The 12,663-nt window shown below is 37.9% G+C and overlaps 1 protein-coding gene across 3 annotated transcripts in view; it reads right to left on the bottom strand.

Annotated features, from left to right (window-relative positions):
* Positions 1-420: 420 nt before the first annotated feature.
* trip11 (thyroid hormone receptor interactor 11) overlaps positions 421-12,663 on the bottom strand; it is a 107,969-nt gene continuing 95,726 nt past the window's right edge. The window contains exons 20-22 of one of the 3 annotated variants that reach the window (XR_006312699.1): positions 11,256-11,403; positions 9,556-10,401; positions 421-6,296 (exon numbers count right to left, since the gene is read on the bottom strand). Coding sequence is in view for 1 of the 3 variants with exons in the window: in XM_043697132.1 (XP_043553067.1) it covers positions 10,184-10,401; positions 11,256-11,403 (366 nt within the window). In the remaining 2 variants the exon portion in view is untranslated. Of the gene's footprint in view, positions 10,402-11,255; positions 11,404-12,663 lie in introns of all 3 variants that reach the window. The other 2 variants (XR_006312698.1, XM_043697132.1) reach the window with 2 other exon arrangements.

The raw sequence follows: 12,663 nt of genomic DNA on the forward strand, positions 1-12,663 counted from the left end.
TGACAGTGAACAGTCTGTCATCATGCTATGGTGTCCATGGCAAGGCTTCCACCAATCAACACTCTTCTCTCATACAGAAGTAGTTGTTTTTCTTCATTACTGGTATTCTTGTGAATTGTCCTGATGAGTGCAGCATGGAAAGCTTCAACAAAATGCAATCTTTTTCAGCAATACGCAAAGCTGAAGGCATAAATGTAGACCAGGACCTTGATGATTGCATTCTTGATTGATCCATAATATCCAGAGAAAGGATTGAGGTGATAGCTCAACAACACCTTTCTCAAAAAGGTGTATAATGTATAAAGTACCATGGTTTCTTGTGGAAAGGACCATCTGTGATCAGAAGCAAAACTGCATTTGAGATATAAACTACTCTTACTAATTAGCAAAAAAAAACTCACTGGAATGTTGCCAAAATGCTCCAGGTAAATTAGTTTATTAAACATATCCAGTATCTTCCATTACAGTACATTGTAAGGCAAGTCTATTTGAGAATTTAAAAAGAAATGAATTAATAGAGAAACACTGACAGCCTCTTGGCACCATGCTTCACATATCAGTTCTTTTGTGGAAGAGTTTAGCATCCTCCCCAATGACTTTCAGATCGCCCAAAACACGGAGATTATACTTTTCTTCAAATAATAACCTCATTGACCAGTTTTCTTTGCTAATCTGGAAAAAAAAGTTACTGAGGACAATGGTAAATTTGCAGACTGGCTAGTTTGGCCACAGTTGTCCTTTGCCAGTTTCTAAATCAGATATCTAACCATAAAAGGTTCTTGAAAAAACACAAAATAAAAACTGAAAGAACTGCAGATGCTGTAAAGCAGAAATAAAAACAAAAATTGCTGGAAGAGTCACCAGACTCAAAACATTAACTTTGATTTCTCTTCACAGTTGCTGCCAGACCTGGTGAGCTTTTCTAGCCATTTCCATTTTTGTTTCTTAAAAACTGAGAATGATGGACACATAATATTTTCTTCGTTTATTTATTCTGAGTTTTATAAAATGTAAAAGCAAAGAAATAAGTTCCCAAAGCTGTATTTGCAGAATAATTACAATTCCAATCACTATGGCCCCCTGGTGCAGTGTTAGTTAGCTAAAATGGCTGCATGGCTGGTTTGCAACATAGAATGACACCAACAGCACACACCAACTGAGGTTACCATGAAGGACTGTCCATCTTAACCTTGCCCCTCACCTGTGGTGTGTTGTTTCTCTCAGCCAAAGCACCAGTAGGACTATCGCACCTTTACCTTTTCACCTTTACAGCCCCAGTCAGGATATACATTTTTGTATTTACAGCCATCTTCCAGTTCTATATAAAAATATAGTGTCATCAAAATATTCAGAAAATAGAGGCAGATATGCAAATTTACATTTAACATATTCTGTACATTCTTCATAAAACAGCAACAGTAGTTGCTTCAGATATCAATTAAAACAGATTATGCGCCATTCCAAAAAAACACAATTATCAGGAGCAATCTATGGTACCACATACTAAGAACTGACAATGAGAAAACATAAAAACATCATTTTACATAAAATAACTACACTTAAACCCTGCAGTATGAATGCTCTTGCTGTAATGAAGTAATATCACTCAAGTCCACCAATTTAATCTTGTGATAACTGCACTAGAGTTTATGCTACAATTGCATAATATTGAGTCTATAAAGGTAATACATGCCTTGGCCTCTCAAGAGAAAAATTCATCCCTTACAAACAGTCAAAATTTAAGATTTATTACTGTTTGTAAACTGGCCTGTGTTGCAGAAATAACATTGAGTTTGTTCAGCTCATTGAGGTAAGGCTTGTGTTTTGGGAAATGAAAGGGTTCTAACATTCATGACTGTGGATAAATTCTTCAACCTAAATCTTAACATCAGTGTCTCTCTTGCACCTTCTGAAGTTCCAACAATGTGTACTCAAACAGAAAGCTATGCAGTGAGGAAGTATATTCTTTTGATGAGCTTTTATCATTTATTACCAATTTACTAAGTCAAAACTGCTTATTTTTAGTTCATAGGCCCATTACAGAAATCTAAGTTATTGCTCGACTTTGTTATATTAACCATCAGGCCTCTACCAAAATCAGCAATTTTATCAATTAAGTAGCTAAGACTGTAGCAATTGTAACAAGGTCAGCTAGGTGGACATTATAGAATGAGTTTCCTGATTGGCACTGTATATCTGGTCCAAATCAGGGAGCCCTAGCTAACAGACAAAAACAGAAGTTTCAAATATTCCTGACACCTCAAGCTGGCTTTGAGGGAGCTGGATCAGTGTCAAGGACTTTCCAAACATAAACAAAGAATGATTTGGTGACAGGATATTGGCCTCTGTGGAGCAATTACAAAAACAAATATCATTTTGGTACGAAGAACACAGAGACACAATATAAAATGAAGGCCAAATGTTAAAGTGGGTGCTAGAGCAGGTAGATCTGGATGCATGTCATCAAAAGTGGCACGGCAGGTTGAAACAGCAGTCAATGAAGCATACGGTACCTTGGGCTTCATTAGTAGGGATGTTGAGTACAGAACAAGCAGGCTATGCTGAACTTGCCTTAGGCACTAGTTTAACCTCAGCGGGAGTTTGCGTCCATTTCTGGCTGTTACACTTCAGCGTGAAGTTGCTCCCAAGAAAAATTCCGGGGATGAGGAATTTCAGTTAAGATGATACATTGGAGAAGTTGGGTTTGTCTACTTTGGAGAAGGGAAGGAAGAGAGGAGATCTGACAGAGGTATTAAATCTTAAAACATCCAGACAAAGCAAACAGGGAGAAAATGCTCCCATTTATGAAAGGATAAGCAGCGGGAGGGCAGAGTTAATTAGTTTAAAATACCAAAATAAAGAAAATTGTTTACATAGAATGAGTGGTTAGGATCTAGGATGCACTGTCTGAATGTATGATGAAGGCAGGTTCAATCAAGGGGGAGTTAGATTGTTTCTGGAAAAGGAACCATACATGAAGATATTGGGAGAAGGCAGGAGGATGGCGCCAAGTGAGGTACTCAATTTATGAGCTATCTCAAGACACACTGGGTCACAATGACCCCTTCTGTGCTGCAACTATTCAGTGACTTGGAAAACCACTGATCCATTGCTATGATGATACAGCATAGTGCTCCTAACAATTGAGATTTATGATTAAAGTACATGTTCGAATTTTGCCTTGTGTACTACCCCTAGTTTTCTTCCCTTTTAAAAGGCAAAATACAGAAAGTTTAACCTCTGTAGCACATTTATTGATATTTTTTATGCCAGTTAATCAATTATGCCTTTGTTTTCAAACCAACTCTTTTGTGCTATAATCATCTAAATTGCAGAAACTGAACATAAACTCCAAACGCCTGCCTGAGACCGGAGACCTCCAAACTAGATTCAATCAAACAGCCTTGAGACCTGATCATTTCTCAACTTCCGGCCACTTGCGCAGGCCCTATTTTAATCACTCCATCACATCTTCAGCTAGTTAGAGTCGAAGCTCTGGAATTCCCTCTCAGCCACTGCACTTTAAAATGCTCTTTAGAACCAACTCTGACCAAGGATTAGGTCACTTAGCCTAACACTGCGCTATGTGGCTTGATTTGAGTTGTAGTGATAAGGCTCCTATGAAGCACATTAAGTTCCATTACCTAAAAAAAACTACATAAATGCAAGTTGCCACTGAAAAGTGTTATATCTTCCCCTACAGTCAGTCATTTTATGAATTTTATCATATGACAATCATTAATTTGACTTTCAACTTACAAATAAAAATTATAGTATTTGGTTCAGGATATGCTCCAGTAAATGCAACACTGAATAAGCGACATTGGATACATTTTTTCGTAGTTTTCATACTAGCTAATTTGATACATATTCTTTCCATCTGGGTAGGAGTATCGCATGGTTATATACCTGACATCATGAAGAAAAAACAGATTTGAAACAGGAAGATTAACTGGAATGAACAGGTCAAATATTTTTCAGTTATTTTAAAACAAAAACAAAATTGTAACATTTAAATTGTAAATTTAACTCCACTGGAAATTTCAAACAATTTTAAAAACAGTTGTATCATAATTTCCTTTGTATACATGAAACAAAACAATGGACTTTTCTAATTCAGTTGTTACGTAAAATTGTCCGAATAAAGGAGAGCAGCTTACTCCTACGTCTATGTACTATAAATATGCTCACAAAGAAACTGTAGTAGTACAAAAGTGAAATCTAATTTTACAGGGAAACCAAATTCGAGAGAAAACAAAGGTACACAGAGTTGTAAAAAAGAAATGAAGTAGTTTTGTGGAACATTTCGATTCCTGCAAAATTAATCAAAAGAATAAAAAGCACAAAAATTTCCACTCTGAGTCACTCTTCCTTCTCTAGTCTTTAAGGCAGCATATCAACCTTGAGCAAAGTTTGTGCCTTTCCAATGTCTCATCTAAATGGGCATTCATCCTACGCCAGAACTGCTGTCGCAATGTCAGTAAATGGATGGATCATGCGGGGATGGAAAAGGATTCCAAGCCAAACTCAGTCATGACATGATCCCACCAATATCTGCATATATACACTTTCACTCAGACAGATGCTGAGGCCAACTGAAGCTACCAATGCCAAATCAAACGTGGGGCTTTCAGATCAGCACAGTATAGCACCATGTTATTTAATGCAGTTATCTACTGATCCATTATAAAAGCTCTCGGGGAGGCACTTTTGCAGGAATTCATCTGCATTTTATAAACCTCGGACTAGAACTACATCAGAAAACCAGCTATAGTTCCTCGCATTAATAAGTAAAGAATTTTACAATTTAATTAAATGCATGGCTAAAATGACTAAAATAACCTTATTTCTATTTCCAAGAGTTACTCGGAAGCCTGAACAACAGCACAGGATTCAAAAGTGTGTCAATACTCAATTCAAGCAAAAATATCCAAGCATATTATTTGAATATTGGCTCAGCTCCACTCACTTCATTACATTGTCCACAGTATTCAGTTACACAGCACTAAAGTTGTCTTAAGTTAGTCTAAATAATACTCTTTCAGCAAAGCATCCTGTACCTCACTATAGCAAGTTCATCCACCTCTCTAAACCTCCCAGTTATGCTTGCTCGTCTTCAAGAATGAAGTTAGTTGAACACAACCCACGCCTTGCAATTGAAGATTCTCCATAGGGTCCTTTTGGCCCCAGGCTGCCTCATCAAATTCAAAGCAAGAGCATCTCCAATGTGGCCTAAATGTAAAGTGAGCATGGGAACGCTTACTCATTGTCTTTGGTCCTGCCACAGACTGTGGGCATACTGGAGCGCTGGGCTAGGCGAAATAGAGAAAGCCTTGGGGACGGAGGTGGAGATGGACCCAGTATCTCTAACTTCATGGCTTTGTTAATTCACTTTCATTAGATGCGCGCACGCGCACACACACACACACACACACACACACACACAAAGGCTTTTCAGAAGGTACATTCTATTAGGGTAGGTGTCAGAAAATTCCCCGGGGTTGGCGGGCTGGCATAAGCTAGTCATGGAGCACAACCCCTTGGACTTTCTTACTAGTATGGTGCACCATAAAACTGAGAACTTCTATAAGGCATGGTGGCCCTTTTTGGACTACCTGGGTACAGATGTGTCCGCCATACTAATAAGAGCCTTTACATAGTTATGGCAAATCTATGTAATGAATCTGGTATCCAGACAGGAGGAACTACAAACATATGAATATGAAAAAACTTATGCGTGTGATGATTGAGGTGTATTGCTTTGTTTCGCTGAGCTGTACTATTGTTATTGTTATTATTGTTAAGATTTTCCTTTTTTAGCTTTGTTATTAGTTATTATTTATGTAATTGGTGAGTTCATTTCTTAACATTGGTTTGGATTGTTTGGTTTCATATTTGCTGTAATATTCAAAAGAAAATAATTCCTTTTTCTAATAAAAATACATTTTAAAAAATGAAGTTAGTACTAAATGATTGCTATTAAATTAGAGCCATGTTTAAGTAGGAGAGCATGCATATGATATTAAACTTACTCAGTCAATAGAGAAGTCACTGAAACTTCACAAGTTAGCACAGGTTTCCAATGTAGGTCCAATTGTAAAAGGATAATAGTCTTTGTGTCATACGTATTCTGGACAAGAAATTCTTCTTCTAAATTTCCAGCCTTTGATCAACATTAGTACACTCTCCACCTTTCTACAGGTTTAAATGCCAGCCATCAAGATGAGACCTGATGCTTTCCAGTGGGGAAGGTGGAGAGAAAACAATGGTGCTCAACTGGCAGTCTCAAAGAGAAGCTAAAAGAATGTTAGATGGAAGAGAAGAAAAAAAGTGGTGGTGAGTCTTCTGAAATTAAAATTAAATTTTATTTTTGACACAGCTTCAATATAAATATTCTACAGTTGAAAACAGACCACAGTGTTTCAATGCCCTGCGTGCCCAGCATTGTATCTTCAACAAGAATACAGCACAATTTCTCCATAGATTTTGGGGTTCTTGGATGTGTCACCTGGCTTAGTGCTTAGCCCATAAACTTGAATTCTGTGATCTATATAAAAGTGAAACAATAGGTACGGTACATCCAATGCCCTCATCAGAGAAATGATGCAGGACCTTTCATGATTTTCAGACATCTCACGTGCTTTAATGCCAATGAGGTGCTCTGTTGTAGGAAAATTCAGTGGCAAGTTTTATGCACAGCAGGGTACCAAAATCAACAACTAGGTAAAGGATTTGGTGAACAGTTATATTTAATTACAGTGAACAGGTAATAAATACTGGCCAGAACAACACAGTGGGATTTGTTATCTGAGACAACAAAAACTTAACAATTCACCTGAAAGACTAATCACCAATAGTATTGCATTCCTCCAGGAATACAATGAATAGATGTTTGGGAATATGTGCTCCTAAATTGCAGTAGAGTTTAAATCTTCAAACTGTTAACCAAGGATCAGTTTTTCTATCTGAGTTATAAATTTCATTCTAGATATTGGAGCACAAAAGTCTGGGCAGACAATGCAGTGCAATAGTAAGGAGTGCTGCACTGTCAGAACTGTCGCGTTCCAGATGAAACATCAAACTAAGGCCCAGTCTGTTTAAGGATAAAAGAGCCCATGACACTATTTCAAACAAAAGGAAGGTATCCCTCTGTCCTGACTGACATATCTTTCAATCACCATTGCACCAAATAACAGTTTATCTTACCTTTATCACGTCTTTTAGTGGGAACTTGCTGGCTGCTGTGTTTTGTGCAGCTCAAAAGTACTCATTGACCGCAAGATGCTATGCGGCTTTTGACATCATAACACTATATGCACAGACCCAAAACATAATTCTGACCATGCATCAAGAAACAAATAGGTTAGCCTCTCATCATTCTTCTGGGTAGCTTGATGCTCAGAACTATTACATTACATTCCTGAAACAATAACTTTAAATAATTTCAATCAACATGTTCTGACATGTTATTGCAAACCTGTGAAGCAGGTGAGACTGGAGTCTGGGCCTTCAGGCCCAGAGGTAAGGACAATACCACTGCAGCACAACAGCCCTAACAATAGTCTATGATTCTGGATTAGAGCAGTGCTGGAAAAGCACAGCAGTTCAGGCAGCATCCGAGGAGCAGGAAAATAGTCTTATCATTGCTTTTGCTTTCTTATATTTCAAGATCGAACATAACAAAGAAAGTGTAAATTTAATGGGACTGTGATGCTAATTGCTGGGACAGATTTGATTAAATTTCCATTCTGCAAATCCAAAAGGATTCTAACCCCATGTGAAACCTGTGGGCCGCACTGAGTGAGCTTCAGTGCAGATGGCCTGTAACCAGACTGCAACAGTCACCATATTCACATACAATAAACAAAACAAATCTATGACTTCGCCGCTTAGCACAAAGACAGTCGAACCTGCAAGTTTCCCTCCAAGTCACATACCACCCTGACTTGAAAATAACTCAATGTTCCTTCATCACCGTTGGGTCAATGTTCAGGATTCACTTCCTTACAGTATGTACCTAACCAGCATGGACTGTCGCAGTTTTAAGAAAGCAGCAACACACACCCCTCGAATGAATAAGAAAAGAGACATGATCAAGACAACAGAAAACCTTCCAAAGCAATGGTATGATATCCAGAAAATAAGTCCACACTTTCAGGCAAGATGGAGGAAGATAAATTTAAAACCTAGAGAAGGAAAATATAATTAGCTTGCATTATAGGAGTTAAAAATTAGTTTTGGAGAAAGAGTTTGTAAATGGCTACTCCAACTATAAATACAACGATCTTCAGCCTTGATTGAAAGCCCAAGGAGTTTGGCAATGTAGACTACATCTTTGATTAAAAGGGGGACTGCATGTCCATTCTCAAATCAAATCTCTTTTAAAGCTAAATAACTCAACTACAAAACAGAAAAAAATACCCAACCCCAATCCCGAGGATTAATTTCGTAGGCTATGATAATATTTTCCATTTTAACACACACACAGAAATTCCCGAATCATTTTAATGATGAACCTGAATATTTTTAACAAAATTAGAGTTTACTATAATATATCCAAGAGATGTCACTCTTCAGGTTAACTACAATATTTCACACCAAATATCAATACATTAAATCAACTCTGGATAATTTAGAGCTCAAATGGTTATTATAAATCTGTAGACATTTGTAAGATGGAACATAAGCTGTGGAAACAGCAAACAATTTATACAAAGAGTTCTGTTGTAAGCTGGTGATCGCTGTCTCTCTCACTGATACAGTGAGGTGTAATCTAGAATAATGTACAACAGAAAGGCCTGAAGTGACTCCATAGTGTCAGGTCCAGAATCATACATATTACTCCAACAGAATCATAACATAAGATTAAGAGATCATCAGACCAACATCATCTGCAAAAAAAAAGTACAGATCTCTTGGCACTAAACAGCATCAAACACATTTATAGATTATTCTCTGCAGGCATGATTGAAAAGGATTTCTACCCTTTACCACGCAGTTGAAATAAGTACCGAAGTTATTTACTCCAATTTCAGTGCTCAATGAAATCCTTTGTATATCTGGGATCCAACTGAAAGTCTGTTGTGCTTATGAACATCAGGCCTCTTTGAAATATTCAAAACAAACCCATTCAGCAAACCAAAACAAAACCTATCGGGGCACCTGGAGGGCTAAGATGGCTCCATTGGTCAGTGAGTGAATACATTTCAAGCTACCTGCAGCCAGGTTGCTGATGGTTTAAATTAAAACAAAAAAATTCCAAAGACTTACGAGGCTTTTGTCTTTAGAATTGGAAACTTCTAAAGATTTACTATGGAATTCGCCCATTCAAAATAGCAAAGCATCCTCTATTAAACCAATACTTTAATTTATATTTAGATTTACAATTGCTTAGCAGACTAATAGACAATTTTTGTTTAAATTAAGGAGCCTTCACCACCAAATCTCTTGAACCTCCTGGATAGGTGAGGGTGGGGAGGTGGAGGTTACCAATTCATTCTTTTCATAAAATAAAATGAAAAAATCAAAGTAAAGCTTGTCCACCACTGGTCTCACCTTGGTTAAATGCAGCAACACAGAGTAAAGTAAACCATTTACTACCATGGCAGGTATCGCATACGACAGTATAATAAGTTACAAGAGGCAGTCCAGTTATAGTAGGTTTCAAGTATGCAACACTGCAATTGTATTTCTTTGGAACTCTACGGACGATGTTTTATTTTTTCTCAAGAGGGGATGGAAATGGAAATCCATTACTGCATATAGATTCCAACCAGGTAAATCCCATTAGGATTTTGGAAGGATACTGAATCCCAGCAGCATCTGTAAATTTTTTTTGAACAGTAATTATCCAACACCACAGATCTCAGTTAAGTGCCAGATATCAGTATTTGCAGTCAGTAATAATGATCACCTTGTGTTTTTAGTACAAGTATTCATAGCTAGGCTTTTAGAGAGGCAGAAAGTGTTCTACATCTTGGGCAAACCTTCTCTAGTTGGACAGTGGGCTGGCGTCCTTGCAATCTTCATAGACTTAGCATTTCTAACTAAAGAAGAGTATTTGAAAAGATGTAAATAACACTTGGGAGACTTTGTGCACACTGAAGAAGGTCCCTCTGTGCAACAAGAGTCTATAGTGTTATTTCACTTTAAAGTGCTGTAGTAGTTCGCTCCAGTTTTTTCACTATTTGAGGAGATCTTTAAGTACAGCTCCGGCACTAGAATCTGGAGACACTGGTAGAGGTGTGAAGGTAGGAAGAGCATTGGAGATTGGTTTCATGAGGAGATGAGAGGCCCCAACACCACTAGAGGCTGTTGATGTGATGAGGGGGATGGCAGCAGAACGCGGTGCTAAGAAAGGATTCGAGTCAGATTTTTTCACCAAACCCTCTCCTAAAGTACCTGCAAATAAAATGCAACAGCATTATTCAGGGTGATAATTGCATCATCAATGAAAGCAGATAACAAACGCACATCTAGCTGGTGCTCAATAATTAGGACTTCAATAATAAGAACATTCTTCTTGGAAGTGACTTTTGCAAATACTAAAGTATCTGCATATTACCACTGAACTCTGTGCTTCAAAATTAAAAATCCAGCTATTGCTACTTGCAAGTCAGACAGTAAAACAAAACTAATGGCACCCAGTAGTAGAAAAGTTCATAAGTAGAAGATCTGGGATTGGTTTGAAATTCCCTGCTTGGAATGAAACTCTTAAGACAAATATCAGCTGTTTATCAGTTGACATCGTCCAAATAAAATAAAAGCTCAATTCACTTTCCAAATTGTAGAGGATACAATATCAATGTATGTTGCTTAGGATTACACAAAAAAAGTCATCTTCTTATAACAGACAGGAGGTTGGCTAGCTCAGTTAGCTGGACAGCTGTTGTCAATAGCGTGGGTTCAATTCCTGCACTGACTGTGGTTACCATGAAGGACTCTTACTCAAGTTCTCCTATAACCTGAGCTATGACAACCCTCAGATCAAAACACATTAATGAATGGGCAGCTGGGACAGGGAGGCGAAAAAAGCATATCAAAATCATTCATAATATTCCTAGTCTAGCCAAAGTTCCTTATAAGGTTAATGGAAAACAGAAAAATTCTCTTTGCAGTGAATACTGGTGCTTTTTATTTTGATTTAATAGCCTTATTAATCCAAATGGCACCTCTCAAGTTATTTATCAATCTATGCCAGTCTTTTACCAATAACTTCAGAAGAAATACAGTAATTAACATTATAAAGCCTATACCTGCAGTATGGCCAGAATAGCTGCTGGATGGCTGGCTGCTTCCAGACATGGCTCCAACTGGGTGCACATCGTAAACTGGAAGTTTTGGCGGTGGGAGGGAAGGTCGAGATTCTACTTCCAGGAACTTCACAAACATTTGTGAGAAAGACTGCAGGAGAAAATGCAGTGATAGCTTATATGATAGTGCTTCAACAATATAAATTCTGCAAATAAAGAACACCACTCCCTGATCTGAACAAACTCATTTTTTGTTGTGGTTCTGTTCGCCAAGCTGGGAATTTGTGTTGCAGACGTTTTGTCCCGACTGGGTGACATCTGGGTGGCATTTATAGTGGCCGGAGGAAAGATCACAGAAGCGCTTCACAGGAGACTCCCAAGTACTGAGGATGTCACCTAGACAGGGGACGAAACGTCTGCAACACAAATTCCCAGCTCGGCGAACAGAACCACAACAACGATCACCCGAGCTACAAATCTTCTCACAAACTTTAAACTCATTTTTTTTAAAACCTGTTTGCACATCTGAAGATTTACTTTGATTCAGAACAGAGGATCATGTTTCAGAATCACGAAGATCAGCAGGAGGCGACTTGATGCACCATGTTAATGCAATAGGTCCATATCACATTTACCAACGGTATTCCCATTTTTCTCTGTCCCTGTGTTGCTCAAGATTTCTTCATACATTAATTTAATCACTTCCTAAACTTCAAGATTGAATTGGGTACCTAAACAGCAACAAGAGGATGAATTATAATTGCATTATACTGATGGTAAAGAATCTCGGGGATATAATGATGCTTAGAAATACTTAAGTTCTACCATTTTAGCTTTGGCAAGCATTTTACTTTTGCCTTACTTCCTCAAATTTCTATCCAATATCCACATCTTTCTCTTCTTTAAAAACTATCAAAATTAATTGTTTTGATCAGACTGTTCATCAGTCATGGGTCATGGTTAACTTCACCATATCAGGTATGTTCGACATTGCAGTGAACCTTCTTTATATCCCAATGAAGTTTTAACTGAATTTTGCGCTGAAGTATCTGAAGTTGCACTTAAACCTACAAGTTTCAAACTTAGAGGCAAGAGTGGCACTGGGTTGGCTTGATATTTGATATTTAGAGCAATCAGAAAATAATGCGTTGCACAAAAATGGAACAATTTTTGAATTGTTCCCTTACATCAACTGACTGATGCGTTTTGACAAATACTATACTAAACTAACAAACTTAAAAGACCCAGTACAACCCATGGACAAAACCAAGTCATCTACTAAAATTCCATGCAAGGACTGCCACAAATACTACGTAGGACAAACAGGAAGAAAGTTAGCCACCAGGATACACGAACACCAGCTAGCCACAAAAAGACACGACCCTCTCTCCCTCGTAGCCCTACACACGGA

Source organism: Chiloscyllium plagiosum, chromosome 10 (assembly GCF_004010195.1).
Source record: "Chiloscyllium plagiosum isolate BGI_BamShark_2017 chromosome 10, ASM401019v2, whole genome shotgun sequence".
Lineage (NCBI taxonomy): Eukaryota > Metazoa > Chordata > Chondrichthyes > Orectolobiformes > Hemiscylliidae > Chiloscyllium > Chiloscyllium plagiosum.